The 19,806-nt window shown below is 43.9% G+C and overlaps 1 protein-coding gene across 2 annotated transcripts in view; it reads left to right on the top strand.

The window, feature by feature from the left end:
• The window catches only part of MCC (MCC regulator of Wnt signaling pathway), a 1,280,822-nt gene that overhangs the window by 884,007 nt on the left and 377,009 nt on the right, over nt 1-19,806 (top strand). For both annotated transcript variants that reach the window (XM_086961033.1, XM_086961034.1), the window contains one exon: nt 9,776-9,918. In XM_086961033.1, coding sequence (XP_086817159.1) covers nt 9,776-9,918 — 143 coding nt within the window. The remainder of the gene's footprint in view (nt 1-9,775; nt 9,919-19,806) is intronic.

Here is a 19,806-nt window from a genome sequence, read left to right as displayed (position 1 = left end):
GTACCCCAAATTGTTATTTGTGTCCATGTAGAAGGATGCAGTTGATAGTGCCTATTTTGATGAAATATCTCATCCCGTGTTTCAAACGGAGAATATGGGAGATACATACCTGTCAACTTAAAGAACAATCTCACCATGTGAGGAGGGGGCAGGGCCTTGAAGGGGGCGGGCCTCATGCAGAAAAGTACGTGTCGGGCACTTTTGAACCCCACCCGCCCCAAGCCCCCTCTTCCCCCCCACAAAAAGCTGACTGAGGCTGGTGCCGATGTCCTGTGGTGTTTTCACACCCCTTACTGGACGTCTGCAGTTCCAAGCCTTGGAAAACGAGCTGGAAAACCACTATTTATTGGTTTTGAGCTCATTGTCCTTGCCACCATGTGATATCGGCTCCTCACTGGGAGACCTGTGAGGGGGGTCAGTATTGTGTGCCACACGGTGGCACTGTGTGAGTTGGCAGGTTGGTATGGAGATCTGTAATTAGCAAAGAAGGATACAAACAAGAGAGTCATGCTGTGAAACCAAGCTTGCATTGTATTTTATCATTCGCATAGTGTTTCACAACCCAGGCAAGGTCACAAGTTACTCTGATTTTAATCGGATTCCTGGCGCCCTTAAACATGGCTCTTTCTGTCAGCATACTAACAAGTTAGACAGAAATTGGTAGGTAAGAGGGAGGGGCCCGCATGCGCAGATGTGTCTGTTCTCACACTACTTTGCAAAACAGTGTACCCAAGCACAGCTACTTGTTCGCTGCTCTGCGTTTGGAGCAGATCTTTAAACCTCGCGCGCCTCGCTTGGCGGCACCCCTACCCTTCCCACTGAGGGACTGACCTGTCGGGCAGTCTGGCACTGTCAGGTGGGCCAGCTTGAGGGGATCGTGCTTTTTGGGGACATTTGGGGCGCAACTGCACCACAAAAAAGTCCATATATCTGCCCTTTGATGTTGGACTAGAATGGGTGAAACTGAACCCAAAGGACACTTCATTTCAAGCCTTGATAAAGCTTGCTTGCAAACTGAAAGGTACACAGGGCCGAGTGGAACACGTGAAACGAATGGTCCACCATCAACCGTATGTAAGGTAATTATACTAAATCTTACATTGAATGGAGCATATGTTTAGTCCTAGAGTGCTTTTATAAACTCCTTTTTTTCTAATGCATTTCCTCTATATGTAGGGGGAGGGGCTTGGAGAGGGGAAGATCCTGACCTTGTTCAGCTGGCCAGGGTCATTGAAGTACTGGGGCTTTTGGACCGGACTCTCTCAGTAGGGTCGCCGAAGGCATGAAAGGCGGTGGGGCTTAAATAGTTATTAGGGGAGGAGTGGGGGGGTGTACGAGGGATGGACAGTCAAGGTGGGGTAATGGGAAAGGGTTGTTATTTGGGTAGTCAGATGCCACTGGGTGAATAACTTTAAGTTGCTGGAGGGGGGACTTGCAACTGACAATAAAACATTGGTAAGTGTAATAGTCCCGGTCAATGGAGTGGCCTGTTTTGTTCTGAACTTGGTATCTGTGAAGGTAAGAAACAATATAATTTTTTTATGAATTAATGAAAGCTTCTTTTTGTGAAATTAGGCAGAAATGTATTGTTGGTTTATCAACAACCTCAGAGTAACACTCCAAAAAGGCATCTGGCGCCTTTAGTAATGAAGTCTGCCTTCCTGGCTGGCAGCCAACCCAAGTGCAAGAAGTGCGCCCAGCAAGCACCATAGGTCTGGCAAGCACCCATTCGTGGAAGTAATAAAGGTTTCTTACTGAAGTGGTAACTGCAGAATAGAATGATATATCGATAGAAAGCTAATTAGCTTTTTGGAAAAGAAATTCAACACATTGAGTGCCTGGTAATTGTTTTGTTTAAAGATATTGCTGACATGCTGGTTGCCTAATAATTAACTTATTCATAGAACATTAACTCATGTTTATGTATCTGCATTGCTCCGCATTTGTATTCATGTTATTCATCGTCTGTTAATCTGCACCGTGGGACTGAACATTTAAGGGCCTCCAGGACTTTTCTTAAAGAAAGCATTACAGCTTTTGAGTTTGGTCTCAAGGAACCTATGTGCCTTACCAGGAGCACGCGTCTATGCACGGGGAGCCATATTCAGAAAAAAATACTGCACACATTTGCAATTCACATTTTTAGGCTTTGCCTAACAGATAGCTAACGCAGAGGCTTGTTGTCAGCTTACAGTGGATTTAGAAACTGACCATTGATTACTATTAGCTGGCTTTATTCTCACGTTTGTTTGCTTGCTTTTTATTCGTTTTGTTGTGTGGGCTTTCATTCCTCCTTATGTGTATGTCCCTTCTTTTGAGCATGCCCTCATTTCTTGTGTCCCTCGACTGCTTAATTTTCAGGCACTATTTTTTTCTATTTGATGAAGCATTCCTTGAGAGTGTGTGTGTTTTCCAGCTGTCTTTCTCGTACACTTTTCTTCCCCACTCTGCCACGCTCTGTGTTGCTCTTTCTCCACTGTGTGTTTCTCTCCTGCCTGCCCCCAAGCTGTACTCTTCCTCTATGCTTCTCTCGTCGAGGTCTGGGTAGCTCTCTCTCACCCACATGCTTCCCTTTACCCTGTACTCCACTTTGCCCTCTCTCGCCAAGTCTTGCACTTCTCCCTCATCCCCCATGTTGCTTCTACCTCTGTGCTCTTATTTTGCTCCACCTGTGCCCTCTGTGTTGCTTTCCCCACCTGTGGCCTCTGGGTTGATTTCCCTCACCTACGTCCTCCACTATATTGTTTTTATTCACAATGTATTCATAATAAATGATTTTTAAACTGTTAATTTCTGGTGTTATATATGATTGTACTGTTTGCATTTGGAGGTATGTTTATGTGAACCTGTTTTCAATTTAACTCAAGGGAACCTTTGAAACTTTTGACTCTTATTTGCTGCCTTCTAATTGGCCAGTGCATGCTGGCTTCACTTCCAAGTAATGATTGAGTCTTGATTAGCGCCCTGCCCTTGTGCTGTGATTGAGGTACTATTTTTCTCTCTTCTTCTTCTTTATCTGTGATGCTTCTTGCGTTTTTCTTCTTCCCTCCAACCCTTTCCATAGTCTGTGTTGCTTTGTTACTTCTTCCCTCTCATCTCAGTCTGTGTTGCTTCTTCTCTCCGACCCCGTCTGGGTTGCTTCTTCTCTCCGACCCCCCCTGTCCGTGTTGCTTCTTACCTCCCATCCCATTTGCGTTGCTTCTGACCTCCTACCCACTCTGTGTTGCTTCATCCCTCCCACCCTCATCTGTATTGCTTCTTCCCTCCCACCCTCATCTGTATTGCTTCTTCCCTCCCACCCCCTATCCGTGTTACTTTTCCACTAACAGCCCCCCTGTTGGTGTTACTTCTTCTCACCCAACCCCATCCATGTTGCTTCTTCTCTCCCACCTCCATCCGTGTTCCTTGTTCCCTCCCCTCCCCTATCCGTCTTGCTTCTTCCCTCCTACCCCCTAACCGTGCTGCTTCATGAATCCCACCTCATCAGTTTTGCTTCAAATTCTGTGTTGCTTCTTCCCTCCTACCTACTATCTGTGTTGCTTTTTCCCTCCCACACCTAACTATGCTGGTGTGTGAGGTGCTTGAGCGCTCATCCGTGTTTCTTCTAATTCTGTGTTGCTTCTTCTGTTCTACCTCCTATCCATGTTGCTTCTTCCCTCCCATCCCCTATCTGTGTTGCTTCTGGAATCCCACCCCCATCCTTGTTGCTTCTTCCCTCCCACTAAACCACCCTCATCAGTGTTGCTTCTTCCCTTCCACCCTCACCCGTGTTGCTTCTTCCCTCCCACCCTCATCTGTGTTGCTTCTTACTTCTAACTCCCCCATCCGTGTTGTTTCTTATATCAGTCCACCCCCTATCCGTGTTGCTTCTCCCCTCCCAGCCCCATGTTGGTGTTGCTTCTTCCTTCCCATCTCCTATCCATGTTGCTTCTTACCTCCCACCTCCCTATTGGCGTTGCTTCTTAGCTCTCACCCCCATATCCGTGTTGCTTCTTCCCTCCCACCCAAATCCATGTTGCTTCGTCCCTCCCACCCCATCCATGTTGCCTCATCCCTCCCACCCCATTTGTGTAGCTTCATCCCGCCCAACCCCTCTTACTGCGTTGCTTGTTCCCACCCACCCCTGTCCGCTTTGCTTCTTTCCTTCCACCCTTCCATCCATGTTGCTTCTTCCCTCCCACCCTGTTTGCGTTACCTCTTCCCTCCCATCATCCTGTTTTCTGTTTCTCCCCCACCTGCCATAAGAAACAAAATGCTTATGACGCAGCCGCGGCATATCACTTTTTTTACCCTCCTGTTGTCCGTGATGCATGTTCCATCCCACCCTCCCTCCTGTTGTCCGTGTTGCCCACCCCCACCTTTGTCCATGTTGCCCAACCCCACATGACATTAGAAGGTGAAAAAAAGTGTTATGGCAGTCAGCAATGGTTGCGTCACATTGCTTTTTTTCTAACTTTTATTCGTGCTGCACAGCAGCCATGCTGCTTTGCAACATGGCAAAAAAACATTGGCAAACCCATTAGTTCTCACATATATGAGACCTATCCGCTTTGCCTGTGCTTGTTTTGTTTTTCCGTGACCGAGTCAACCAAACACATGTGGCACATGATGTGGAAGATGATGATTATTTTGCTGGGAAGGATTTTGACGAAGAGGTGAAGGTGTGTTTTGTAACTGATGGGGTGATTCAGGAGTCGGGGTGGAAGAAGAAGCTCCAGGAAGACGTGGTATTGTAAAAAGTGATGGAGATAGTTTTGGGGAGTTGGTGTACAAAAAACAAATGTGGTCCGGAAATTCTGGAATACTGGCAAGTGAAGAGTGAGTTAGATGTTATGAATGGATTGCTGCTGAGTGGCAGTGAGGTGGTTCCGACACATAGTATAGGGAAGAGATTGGTTGATCATACACATGCTAGCCACATGGGCATAATCAAGGAGAGGGTCTGACAAAATTATTGGTGGCCAGCTATGGATTTGTTGATTGAGAGTGAGGTAAGAGACTGTTTAGACTATGTGCAGAGCAACAAGGTCCTCAAATGCAGTGTGAGAGAAAGCTTCTGGGACTTGAGTGGATATTTATTTGGACATATTAGGCCCTGTCAAGGTGAAATCATGCGACAGATATGTGATTGCATTGACATGGATTTGAGGTGGTCTGAGCTCAAGATTGTAAACTCAGGAGGTTATAGGTTTTTTGGAAGAACTTTCCTCCATACTTACTGACAATGGTGTTCAACTAACCTCTGAGGTGGTAGAAACATTTTTGAAACATAGAGGGATTAAGCATAAGTAGGCAGCGCTATCCCACCCCGATTCTAATGGTGTTGTTGAGCACTTTATCAAAGTGTACAAAGAAAGTCTAGGACAATCTCTGGTGTGTGGGGCGGCATGGATAAATGATGTGAGAAAAAAAGTGTGAGAGTACTGCCTCACACCACATTCTACCACGGGGTCTCTACTTTCCATTTGTTCAAGGGGAGGGTTTCCAATTGTGAGATATTTCCTGGGTGGGTGAATGAGTTAAGGAAAGAAATGGATGACCAGGTGGGAAATGTTGAAGGGTGGAGAGAGAGAGAGAGAACGTGTTATGGAAATGGGAAGTAAAGAACTCTATGACAAGAGGAAAGCTGTGAAGGAGACTCCTGTGCAAGTGGGAAACAGGTTAAAAATTAGGTCCACACAGAAGGATCTTAAAGCTTCAAAATGTAGTCAACCTTTCAAGGTTTGATATTGTTAAAAAATGCTGTGAAAACAAGTGATCATGAGATCCTGAATTTCAACAGTGTTGCTAGATATTATCATGGTGGTGTGTTGGTGGATTCTGTGAGTGAGACTGACAGAGGAGCTGTGGTTAATCTTGTGGGTGAGACTAATGGAGGATCTGTTGTGTATCCATCAGGGAATCGAAATGTGAGACCACAACAGGAACGGAAAAAGCCTGTGCATTTACAAGACTATGTCTATTATGTGTAGTCCTCCCAGTATTTATGCTCTTTTGTATATCTTTGATATTATCTGTCTTGCAGTGTACTTGTACATATGTACGTTGAGTTATAAGTGAAGTTATCTTATTTAAAATGTTTTGGTGATTGTATTGGGTGAGAGAGGTGATGTGGTATTCTGTATCTAGGTGATGATACAGTGTTCTGCAACCACCGCATCATCTCCCTCATCATCCACGGAATGTGGGCATTGCGTTTGGTGGAGACTGGGCCACAGACCTGTTATCTTCTGCCGGCATGGTTGGGGCCTACCACCTTGTAACCTGAATAAAGCCTTTGTTGAGGTCTACTTCCACAAGAGGCGGGAGATGGCAGTAGACGGGGCGGTACAGTATTGAGAGGCTAACTAACACACGTCGGGGCAGCACAGACCTCCTATGGCTCATTGGTAACTGGGCTTAAGTCTGCCACTACCATCAGTGATAGACCACACTATCAACAATGCTGGAAGACCGTGGTTGTGTCAGTGCCAATTTTGGAACAGGATGCAGGCGGGCTGCATTCACTTCGAAGGAGGTACCTGGATTAACTCTTGCATGCCAGCTCTGAATGTCAGGGCTGGTAGGCAGGTTGTCCGCAGACTGGGGACAAGTGCATAGCAATGCCCAGTCAACTCTGTGGCTCGTACTGACCCACCCGCCCCATTGCATTAGTATTTGAGTCTGACTAATGATCCCATTTTTATGCCTATGCTTGGGTGGCAAAAAATGAGTAAGGACAAGACAAGAAGGCTTCGTGCAAGCAGAAGGGTACACAATGTAGAATGTGTAACATGTGTCCTCTGTCTGCATCGTGCCTTAACACACCAGATCAGGTTTTGTGCCGGGAAAGGGACCAGGAAGGGTGCAGAGCCTGGCACGTACCTTGGTGAATTAGGGGATGCATCTGGGTCTATGATGGCTTCACCGCTTGGCCAGCCTGCTTGCTCACATCTCGTGCTCATCGTGGCTTTAGGTGCACAAATCATTTTGTACACAGCATAGCATGTTTGTTTGATCTAGCATTGTTGGATCCTCAAAATTGAGTGTTGGTGTTGCAGCATCTGCCACACCTTCCTACCAACACAACATCAACTTGGAATGTCATCTAGAAGTAATTTACTCTGCCTAATTACTACTAAGCATACCGTGAAATTGATACCCAAGTCCATGTTGAAACTCATTCTTTTTTTAATAGAAATATAGACAAGAAGACCTCCGCTATTCTGCTCCATACGCATGGTAATTTGAAATGATGCTTGAAAGCAGGCGTTTTGCCCTGTAGCCCTTATAACACGTATGACTGATGCCAAGACTGCCTTAAGCACTCGCCATTGGTCAATTGTTTGTATTTGGTGATTTGGCCTTCCATTTGTACAAGCAGGCGCCATGCAAGGAGTAAGGTCATGTTCCCCAACTGCAACCTTGATGCTGTTACATTTTAAACCACAGGCTGTCTGGCCAGAAGTGTCCATCCTCAACTCAGCAATGGTCAAAAATGGTCAATTTAGTTATTCAAGTCGAGTAGCTTTATTAGATTTGACCAATGTCACTGGAATTATGCGATTCCGCAACTGCAGCATTTTCTGCACAATCATGGATTTACAAACTTGCTACATAATCCACCCTCTGCTATATAGTTTGCTTATTTTAACAACACAAATGGTTTACAGCTTTGATCAAGAGTTAAAAAAAAGACTGCGAAGTGTGGTACAACACAGTTGCAGACCTTTTGCAAAGATTAATTGGTCATCTTTCAAGCCACGATTGTTTTATTCAGATGTTAAAATCGTCCTACCGAGGCCAAATGTATGCACGTGCACTAATAAGGTGATGTAATTCTAAAACTGACAGCTAATACTGCCACAGAATGTGCCACGTTAGGCCTTAGACTTTGCTATTGCTGCCCATACTTTACTCATTCCTACCACCCAATCTGGTCTTCCAATGGCTTTAGACATGTTAGACCATTGCTCCATTTTGCAGATTTATTGAAGTTTATGAAGTTTACTGACACCCCACTGGATGGGAAGCAGAACATTTCCTTGATACCCTGTAGAGTATTTTTAAATGCAGCAAGGACAGACCAAATGTGCACAATGTATGGCTTTGCCTCATTTGGTACAGTAGTGATCTCAGTCAGGATTCCTTTCCTCCTCCTGCGGCCCAATCTTAGTCCCAGTCTCGTGGGTGCCCTTTGAGTTTGGCTCCTGCTACAATTGTTTGTCTCCAGCCGTCGTTGCTGCTGGTAGTTGGAGCGGGACCAAAACGGGACGTTGCACCTTGCAGAAACATTTTAGTATGCCACCATGCCATAATGTGTCTATCCACAAAATGGAGAGAGGACTGTGGTACTCATGGGATCTCTGGGCATGTTGGGGGGCTGCTGACACAGATGGGGAAAAAAGCAGACTCTGGGATTCATGCCTCCCTTTGACTTTCAGAAATACCCCCATTCACCATACCAGGGCCAACCATGTCACTAACTCAAAGAAGATGGGAGGGCAGCGTAAGTATAGAGAGCGGGCCCGAAAAGTTGAGTCTAATACTCCAGCCCAGCAGAGGTGTAAGGGGACCAGTAGGCAAATACCAAAGGTGAAATGGTCCAGTACAATTAAGAGGAGAAGAAACTGCCATGTACACAACCTCAGCTTTCTCCATTTAAATTGTAGGGAAAATTGTCAGGGAAGCCAACCTGGAGGCAAATGGAGAACTGTGATGCCGACTTTCTCTCTTTCCCAGGAAGGCGACTGGCCAGCAACCTCTCTTAAGGACTTGAGCGGGGTCTATAAAGCTAACTAGCATCCACCCTTAAGGATTGCATGGACTTTTAACGGTTTTTGGTCTGAAGGAATGTCATAAAGGAAAGGCATATATTGAGGAAATAAAATCTACACTTGGACTACTCTTATGCGTGTCAACGATGTTTTGCCTGTTCTGGAACCCCTAAATAATGAGACCTCAAGTAACCCCACTGTGCTGCGTGAGTGAGCCAAGGTTTTACACTTTTGATGGAAACCCTTAATTACCTATGTTAACAAGCGTGGAACTTACTATGTGAGGGGAACAAAGTGCACCAGCTGCTAATAAGAACTATTTTACTTGAGACCGCAATCCAGTCGATGGCCCTTGTTCCTAATTCTTTAAACCTCGCCCTTTCTTGCTGTGTGGGATTGGATTGCATGTATTCCTTCCTTCCTTATTAAATTAACCAACTCACAATCAAGCAGGTGGCCCTTGACGGTAAAGGCCATATCATTTTAAATCCCTTGTATAAAAAGTAAGATTCTAGCTCAAGTAAAAGAAAAGCGGGAATGGCGGAGAGCATGATGCCATACTATCTTGATCCAAATTCATGACACCACCAAAGTAGCATCAGTGATTAAATAATTGACTTTCTCTCAAATGCTGTTAGAAGAGTGGGCAAATCTCTGAATGCTGTTGTTATTGGCTAAACATATATGTCATACAGTAGGCGCTGTCTGACATAGGGCGGTGTTCCCAGTAAAATGGGACATGTCCAGTCTGTGATTGGTATTAATGCTGTCAGTGATTTAATCCCTGGATTATCACATTGTTTTATATTCTGCTGTAATTATAACTCCTAAGTACTTGATGCTACACACCAGCTTTCATTTTTTGTACGAATCTCACTTAATATTGTTTTCTTTTCATGACAAATGTGTTCATTAGTTGTATTCATGTATAAATGCAGACTCTGTTGGTTGCTCTTGTTGGAGTATGTTCAAAGGCATAATTCCTCATCCTCTTATTTGTTGTCTTGCTTCTTACTCAGGGAGGAAGATGAATACTCAGAGCTGCGATCAGAACTTAGCCACAGTCAGCAAGAGGCCAATGACGATTCGCGGAGCATGGACCAAGACCAGATTTCGGTGTCTGTGCTAGAAAACCAGTCCACAATGGTTACTGCCGATGTGGGTGAGTGACCCCAAGTCCTATCACAGCCATCATCTGCTTGCTGAAAAACCAAGCCCAACATAGCGGATTCTTGAAAAAAGATCAGCCATATGTACATTGAATGGGTTATTTCTTCTGTGAAACCTAACGCAGTCCACAAGAGCAAGACTAGTCATTATAATGTTAGTGGCTTGCAGTGCATGTTTTGTTTTCAATACAATTTCTCGTTGTCCAAGAGATTCTCATGTTACTTTGTAGCTGTAATTAAGGTATCCTGCAACCTAGCTCTGTACATGTGATGGCAACATGAAAATACACCCCACGGATGACTACAGGAAGCAACTTACTCACTAAGGATTCAGCTGTGTCCTTGGGACTCAGTCTAAAATTGAGATCGTCCCCCACCACCCCGATTCTTACGACTTCTGAAAGGGGCCTATCTACCCAATCAAATGTTCTGGTTCATTTCAATATCATACCTGTTATTCTGTTATCTATGGAATTAATTCTAGGCTGGAGAAATCTTGACTTTGTCTACAACCTCACTCATCCCTCGTGATTATCTGCTGCAAGACTCCTCGTGGCTTTGCATTTGAAGGTCTTACCTCTCCAATGCTCTATTCAAAACAGTGACTGCCCTCTGGTATAGCACTGTTTAGTGTCTCCTTCGTCGTTGTGCATCGTTATCACACCAGATCAATCGCATACCTGAATGAGAGTAACATGTCCGGGGTTTAGCATCTATGAGACAAGCTCTACTAATATATCGAAATAATTGGTGGCAAAATTATGATATGAGGTGGAACTCATCTTTTCTGCATTGAAGTTGCAATAATAGTTGCAGCTGTGGTGTGCTTATTTTTATACATTATACTCAGCAAGGCTAAGGGATTCTTCATACGGGGGGAATGGTTTATTTTGTCGCGTGCAATGGCGGATGACATGACTCGCGGGTGGCATGCGTGGGGGGTAGGGGAGGCCGCGAGTGCGAGGTAGCTTAATGAAAAATAAAAAAAACAAATTACAACACTTACCTTGCCACCGATCCCACCACCATGTCTCTACTCCTTGCTCCTGCTCTCGTCGTGGGACAGGAAACCAGGCTCCCATGACCAATCACAATGATTCAATGCAGCGTTGATTGGTTTTGAGCATCCTGGTGCAATGCTCAACCAGTGAAGGGGATCCTGGGCTTGTTCTCCATGCAGGCTGTAATGCAGCCTGCATGGAGAATGGGGAAAAGTGTGCATGACTGGTTTGGGTGGCCCAAGAGGGCTGACCAAACAGTCATTGCGCACTTTGGAGTGGGCAAACCACTCCTCCCCTGCCCTGCTCTGCGTGAGCAGAGCAGCCCCGCTCACCTGCCAGCCCGCAAAGGAAGGTAACATTAAATGATAATAACTAAAAGTTATTATCATTTTATGTTTCCTTTCCTTTCCACTGCTCAAAGCAGTATGGCGACGATGATATGCCATAACGGAGGAGCCGCTCCTGAGTCGCTTGTAAGAAACACACCGATCATTCTGGTTGCTTTAAAATGTAACGATCCTAAAATATTTAAGAAGATTAAGAGACGGCGTCATGCACTTCTTCACGTGAGTATGTGTGCCAGAATTTTTAATGTGCTTGGCAAGTACATTTTAACTTTGGATTGAATCTAAAGGATAAACAGGTGGACAGACTGAACCGAGTCCAAGACGTCCTGCAAAGTAAACAAGCATTGACCTAGCCATTAGGTCTCGCCTTGTAGACCTTATAAGTATTTAGTTATGCAGATGCAGCACACTATCCCTGGTGCAACAACATCAACTGTTGCATGGCTAAACACTTATATGGTCCCAAAGGCAAGACCTATTGGCTTTGCCAATTCTTGTTTATTTAAGGCTTGGGTGTGTCGGTCGATATCATATTTTGCGAAAGTGAGCTTTACTGGTTGTCCCCTGGGGTTATCAGTAACATCTGTCTATGAAAAAGACTCAGGAGGACAATAACACAACCAAGCTTCCAACGTGGGCTCACAATTGATCATTTTCGGAACCCATGATTTAGTCAATGCGTCGCTTTAAACCATTAGTTTCCCGCAAGTTTTTAGGATCGCCCGCTTGTTTTATTTAGGTCCAGCTCTGACATGGGCGGTGAATCATGTGTACTGTTTGGACTCTGATTTCTAAAGTGAAGCAGTTTTCCCACCGCAGGACTTCAAACACAACAAACACCCTTTCACCCGACGCGTGCACCTCTGGGAGAGAGTCCTGTCTCAAAACAGAGAAAGGCCCCGGACTACCAGAGGAAGGAGACCTGTTGCCGTCTCGGGCAGTACAGCTTACAGCTTTAAGGCCTTGTCTGATGACATGAATGAGGGGACCAATTAATTACGAAAAAATCCTGGGAGCCCTAGGGCAGTGTACTCAAAAACATAAATGTGCAGTGCTAAATATGAGAGTAAGTCTATTTCTAGATGATAGTGACGATTACAGGTAAAGGAACGGTGGCCAGTATTGCAGAGGAGCACACAAACTGACCCTGAGGTGAAACCTGACATAGAACTCTACCATCCTTGTTTTGCCGCAATCACATCTAAAGTGAGTATGTCGCGGGTTGAGCTCTTCAAAGGTGGTGAATGAGTGAGCACTTCCTGAAATAAATTGTTATCGGTCTGTTGTGACAGTGTACAAGGCGACAGTGCAGGAGCAGCAACAGACACCAACTACCAGGGCATTCGGAAGCTTTCACTCTAGCATGGTGCAGCACTTATTCTTCTTGCAGACAGATGGTTGACGCGGTTTGTGCAGGGTGGGGCGAGGGGATGGAGGAGCACCTCTGACACCCTCCATTTTGCATACAAGTCCCCGAGGGGTTTAAAAATGGCATAACTCTTGCAAACCGCCTTGTACGCAGACATAAAATGTATTTCTGTGCTTGGAACAGAGACCCATTATCATACAAATATGGTCTTGTCACTGCACACACTCTGCAGCAAACACGACGCGCATAAAAACACTCACAAAATCTGCCTTTCTACGGTGAAAAGCTGATGCGCACTGAAGTTTACGGGGCACAGCGTGGACCGTTTTATAAGAGTGTGACCCCCTTCAGGAAGGTGCAGCGACACCATAGGCAATGTGCATGTGTGACAAACCATTCATTACAGCTGTTCAAAGAAAAAGGCTGTTAATGAGGGGAAAGACTAAGCGGTTCGAGTCAATGAGGGAGATGCTGATCAGAACTTAGCCAGAGAGACTGCGTGGAAGACCAGCGCGACCATACTAATTAAAAACAGATGGCCCCTGTGCGCCACTGCTGGCTCCCGAGAGCAAATCGCTCTGGGAGTAAATAGCTGGGACATCCACACGCCTTTGGCCAATTGCTTGCTGAAGCCAGACGTAAAGGCCAATACCACATGCACCAGCTTCTACAAAGCCTGAAGTGATTCCAAGAGGCCGATTCCTAGAGCAGCGCAAGCATGCTGCTTCTAGGCTCGACCTAAAAATCCTAGTGAGTAATGTAATTCCACCAATGTATAGTGCTTCACACTTACCCCATTGTGCTACAACTTTACTGATCTACTTTGATCACTACAATAATAATGAAAGCAATAACAATAGCTTGTTTTTTATATGTAGTGTTTGCTACCATGGTTTTGACATTTCATAGCACTATGACTAGGGCAACTGGAATTATGATACCCGGGAGGACCAGATTATGCGTCAAGGTTGGCTACATTATTTGGTAAGAAAAGACAAATTATGCAGAGTAATACCATGAATACTCTTGGCAAAGGTTCCACCTCTTTAGTAACAGTCAAATACTCAAGTACAGCAATAAGCAATTGAAAGGTGACTTGTCAAACTTTGCAAAGGGCTTTCTACTGCACGGCAACACAGATCACTGTGTTTTTAGTACCCTCTTATCTGTGTGAACTAGAAATTATTTGTTTTGTTGAGTAATATCTACAAATTATGCAGAAGATGGTATATTATGTAGAAAATAACGTCAAGTCCAAAATTGTGTAATTTTTTTACTTTCAAGTGTCAAAGAGAACTTATCTATGGCTTACATCTGCCTTATTAGCACATTGAAGTATTCCAGTGCATCCAATTGAAGGAAAAGCTGTTTATTGTAAAATGCAGGTTTTATTTTTCAAGAAATAATCACACAGGGTGCGACACATCCGTCTTTGCAAGGTCCCAAAACTCTGTATGAGGGGGCAAACCTTCAGATGGTAGTGTAAAATCCTTTTGATGCCGACACTTGCGTTCATCTTAGCCTCACACATGTAATTGGTGATTGGTTGATAGCTTTATTTGGATATGCAAATATCATAAAAGCATTACAAAAAGGTACATAAAATAGCACATCGTAAAAAAAAAACTGTACAAGTTAAAGACCAAGTCGAGTAAAAGATTTCTAATTGTACAACAAATACATTATTTAAAAAGGAATTAAATTGATGTAGACAGTCTTTTTGAGCGGATCAACCATGCCCATTTTAAAAATTTAGACACGCCGCAAACTATGGGGGAGGATGTGTCAGTTAGTAAAATCCGTAAAGCCACCATGTACTGGCGAGTTCCCATTTGTCTACAGAGAGGTTTGAGCCAATGACTTCTTGGGCGGGTGTAATCAGGACACTCACAAAAGAAATGAGCCACAGTTTCGGGCCTAGTAGTGCATAGTGCGCAGTGTGGTGATGCATGCGCGGGCGTATTCCATCTTGAGAGCAGGTCTCCTAAAGGTAAGGTGCCTACTCTAAATTTAATGTAAAGTGCCCGGTCAGCACAAATTGTAATTAGGTCCAAGTAAGGCTCAAGGGCAACAACGTCTTTCATGGTAGAGAGATTCCCTGCGCCAATTTTTACATATCTGAGATGGTCTCCAGGATCAAGCATTCTTCTTTTTGCTTGATGGATAATAAAGTCACTGCTGAGTAAATACAGTGTTCGTGGTCCTATGAGGAATCCTGATCATGCATTGCCCTCATCCTAAAATCACATAGTTTCAGGAAGTTGCCATAGGTTTCTTAATAACAACACAACCATCTTAGCAAAGCTGCTGGTCAACAGGATCATATGAGTTTGTCACCTTAATTCTTACAGACCAGAGGGATTCGTCCCAGTAAGACCTTTTGCGGGCCTAACACAAACTGCATTTGATTTCATAGAGCTAAACATTACTAATAATCTTCCCTAAGCCATAATAACTCTTTTGGAACCTTTTTTTTTTTTAGAGAGGCAGAGTCCACCTAGAAATAGCGGTAGTGGATTTATATGTACAAAACCGATAGTAAGCAAAAAGATTTAAAACTAATGGGCAGTCGAAAAGAAGAGCTGTAAGGAAATCTGCTCAATTTCAATAGCTTCAAATCAAGTATCTGCACCCACATGTATACAAAAAATAATTTGCAAATGCACACTGAGAAAAGCAAGTAGTCTTGGCAAAATGTATGTGTAGTACCTCAGATTTATGGAACTATTGGGTGATGATTCTAACGCACGAGTTCATTTTTTTTATAGCTCGCCAAATATATCTATATATATTTTTTTTGTATTAACTAACTTTGGCCTCTGTCTTAAGTGCATCAGGTGTAGACAGAAACAAATTATGAAAGCATAAGAATGAAAACATTTCTTTATTCCATTCCCTCCAGGCCTGTTTTTACATGTAGAAAAAAATATGTTCCTTGCAAATAGCGTTTATGGGAAGGACGAAGATGAGAGGAAGAGTCATTATGCTGGAAGTACACTGGGCCTGATATTGGCCAGTAAGAAGTAGTCGACGTCTGGATTTTTTTTCATTGCCCCTTTAAACATTAGAGCAGCAGTTTCATATGTGGTGCTGCATGGTGGGAACTCTGATTTTATTTATTGGTTGTCACTCTTTGGTGTAATGGCACTTTTCCTGTCTTTGATCTCTGTTTGTTGCACATTTGAAATTACCAGATTTTTTCCACCATTGACTGACGTTAAGACATACATATTAGCAGTCAATGGAATTGATACTTTTTGGCTAAAGATATAGTCTTACAGAAAGTTACCCATTTCGCAAATTAAAAACCAGCAAGCGTCTGGCCACTTTCTTCCTAGCGTCTCTGGAAACTGTGACCCTGGCGTGGGCAAGACGTCACCCTGAATGGCTGCGCTATTCTAGAACTCAAGCAACGTCTGTCTGATCCAGCACCATTGCAGCATCCTAGTGACACCCCCCCCCCCCCGCTCCAAAATATTGATACTAGCTAGAGATAAGGCGCAGGAGTGGGTGAGTTGGTGGACGAAAGTTTCAAAGGAAATGGCTACTCAGAAGAAATGAGGCTTAACTGAACGTAGTCATTAGAGAACTGGAAACAAACAAGATGGCAGTGACTTTCAAGCAAGGCCACGCAAGCAAAAAAAGGCTGAGAAAAATAGGGAAAGGTGGCTCCATGGAGGAAAGACCTCAATGGCTCGAGAACTGCAGAGAACTTTGGGATTGCACAGAAGATGACTAAGGCCTGATGACTACCTCATAATCAGACATACGTATGAGGTGAAAGCGAGGAACAGCAGATAACCTAGGTACCAGCAGAGGAAACAACCAAATTACCTTAGTGAAGGGGCTATTATACACTGCTACAGATGGACACCAGCAGGAAGGACCCTGGTGTGGCAACTTCCTTCATGCAAAACCGAAAACCAATCCAGACATGAAGGCAGCACCACTACCCCAGAATACCATAGGAGAGGGAGGGAGCGTTGGATGAGAGGTGGTGACATTTTAAGAAGACAGATGGAAAGACCTACAAATAATATCTCCCCTGAAAAGACAAAAGAGAGGGGTCATCACAGTCAATAAATATTTACACTTAAGCAGACGAAAGCAGTCATCCATTAGCACCTGTAAATAATAAGGCTCAGTACAAAGAATACTGCTCTGCTCGTTTCCCCTGAATTACAAACCGGACATAGGAACCAAAGCGGGATCATCAGATGGAGAATTGAACTGTGTGGTGAGTGAGGCTGCATGGGAAGGGTACATAAGGGATCTGTACAGGGTAAGGACCCCCAGAGATGAGATGGAGACCAAAGTATGGCAAGAAATCTCAGATGACCTATTACTTCAATTTAATGATGAACAAGTTGAGATCACAATAAAAGAACTTAAGTTAACTCGGGCAGCAGGACCAGACAATCTTCCTGCTATAATCTTGAAATCCGATGTTAAATGGTGGGCAAGATTTCTTGCCAAGATGTTCCAGGTAGTCCTAAAAGAAGGGGTAATGCCACCAACCTGGAAGGGGGCCATAATTCGGCCAATTCACAAGAAAGGGAGCAAAGAGGCGCCACAAAACTATCGGCTTATTAATCTCCTAGATATAGGTGAGAAAGTGTTTTCTAAAATTGTACTGAAGCAATTGAATGCATGGGTGGACGAGTTTCAAATAATACCCACAGAACAGGGTGGTTTTAGAGCAGGCCACTCTACAACAGACCACGGATTTGCTCTATGGGCAATGGCGATGAAGTCGACGGAACAGAACGGCAAGTTATGCTGCTGTTTTGTCGACTTCAGAGCAGCCTTTGACTCTGTGGATAGAGCCTGCCTATGGGAGTTATTAGAGAGGTTGAATATTCCTAAAGATCTCCTTACAATAATAAAAGAACTCCACAGGGAAAACTGGGGGCAAGTAATTAAGGATAAGGTGGGGTCTTTGACCCCAAAAATACCCACTGCCAATGGTGTAAGACAGGGCTGTGTGCTGGCCCCACAGCTTTTTTCGATCTTCCTGTCAGATCTCCCGGCATTTTTAGAGGTGGAGGGCAGCGCCAGTCCTAAAATGGATGGCAACAAAATACCCTGCTTATTGTACGCGGACGATCTGGTAATAGTAGACCAGACCGAGAGGGGCCTCCAAAGGAAGCTTAACGCCTTCAATACATACTGTGCCAGTAAACTCCTAACAATCAATTTGGATAAAACTAAAACCCTATGCTTCGGGAAAAAGAGAAGCAAATTCACTTGGTATATAGGTGAGCTTAAACTGGAAACAGTTAATGAATATCGATACCTGGGTTTATGGTTCGATAGGGCTTTAAATTGGAATTCCCACCTGGAAACTCAAAAAGCAAAGGCACTCTCCTCCATATGTGGTCTAAAAAGGTTTAATGGAGACTATGGAGAGATGTCACACCGACCCATGCTGAGAGCTTTCGAAGCAATGATACCCTCACAAGTTTTATATTGCGTTGAGATCCTTTATTTGAGCGGTAAGGGATCCTGGGACATAATAGAGGGGAATTGCTTAAAAAGGCTCCTATCTCTTCCTCAATCTTCGATGATACAAGCCATCAGGACAGAAATAGGCACAAAATCCTGGAAAATACAAACCCAGATGGCTGTGATTAGATTCTGGAAGAGACTGGAAGACCCGATAGCCAAAAAGTAGCACACTGGTGTCGCAATGAAATACTGAGAAGCGAGCTAAAATGGGCAAAGGTCAGTAGAGATAAACTGAAAGGAATCTGTAACTCATTAGAGATCGACTGGGTCCAGGAAACATTTCAAGTCCTTAGTACCAAAGGGGAGCTGAAGCAAAGGGGGAAAGAAGTCTCTAAATCGACCGATATAGGCTATCTAGCAAAGAAAAAATCAGTGGCGCATATGCTAAATGCTTGGTCCAACGAAAATTGGTTCCCCTACCTTGATAGATTACCTAACCGCGGGTTCAGGCAAGAGATCCTGAGGTACCGAATTGGGATTAACCCGTGGATAGTAAACCAAGATCTCAAAACTAAAATGCTAGATCAAGAAGGCCGTTCCAGGTGTAAGTTGGGAACTAAGGGAGACTTGCAGCATATCCTGTTGGACTGTCTGTCACTCCTAGAGCAGAGAAAACTGTGGCTGCGCCCGGTGTTCCTAAAATATGGAATAAAAACAAGGTTGCAGGCAGCCAGACTTCTAACAGAAATTCCCTTCATTGATGTTGTAATTGCTCTCGGAAAATTTTTAAAGGTGGCCCTGAGTGCACTGAGAACCAAGGAATAATATGTAGTACTGTATGAATTTTAACTGACTGAAATTGTTACGGTGGTAAGAAAGTGAATAGGTTTTAACTTTTATACATATGTTTTAAGGTATTTGTAATTTTTAATGGTAGTTTGTATTCTGTGGTTGAACTTGTACTTTTGAAAATGAAATGTAGGATTGCTTTTTAACGGACAAAATTTTTAAAAAAATAAGTATAGGAATTTAATGTATACACTCCATATTGCATTATGCTCACTGCTTGTTTGTTTAAAGACTACGGTCATAATAAACATTAAAAAAAAAAAAAAAAAAGAATGGAACCATGGGAAGAACCAATAACTACACAGCGCAGTGGCTGAAGAAAAGGGGGATGAATATGAACTCAACAGTGAAGCGTAAAGATTAACAAGCTAACAAAAAGATCCTTCACCACACAGTCACAGACAAGTAGACTGTTTGCAGAGAATGACAATGCATAGACGAGGAGGTTGGCCCCAACAATAAAGCGTCCACAAATCAAGGCTAACATGTACGCAATACTGTCAAGGATGAAAGCTACCGTGGAGCACTAAGAGTTGGACCTACCAAGGTAACATCCAGAAAAGGGCCACCAGCTTTTTTGCCTTGACACTGACAACAGGGAATGCTTACAACACACCAGAGTCGAGCAGACTGAAACTGCTTAGGCTCACTATGGATACCTGGCTCTGACCAAAAAAGATCTCCTGCAAAGCTTGCAGACCTGCAAAGTGGAACTTAGACAGGAAATAAGATCAGACCTAAGAGATGGGAATCAGATTCGCAAATATGGAAGATGCAGTGAGAAGATGCCACACTTTATCCGGAAATTCAGGTTTGATTCTTTGACTTACAAGTTTCTACCTAACGTGAGCTGCCCACAAGATTAAG

The sequence above is a fragment of the Lissotriton vulgaris genome, chromosome 3_1 (assembly GCF_964263255.1).
Source record: "Lissotriton vulgaris chromosome 3_1, aLisVul1.2, whole genome shotgun sequence".
Classification (NCBI taxonomy): Eukaryota; Metazoa; Chordata; class Amphibia; order Caudata; family Salamandridae; genus Lissotriton; species Lissotriton vulgaris.
Note: the sequence above shows the minus strand (reverse complement) of the source record. Positions and strands in the feature narration are given on the sequence as shown.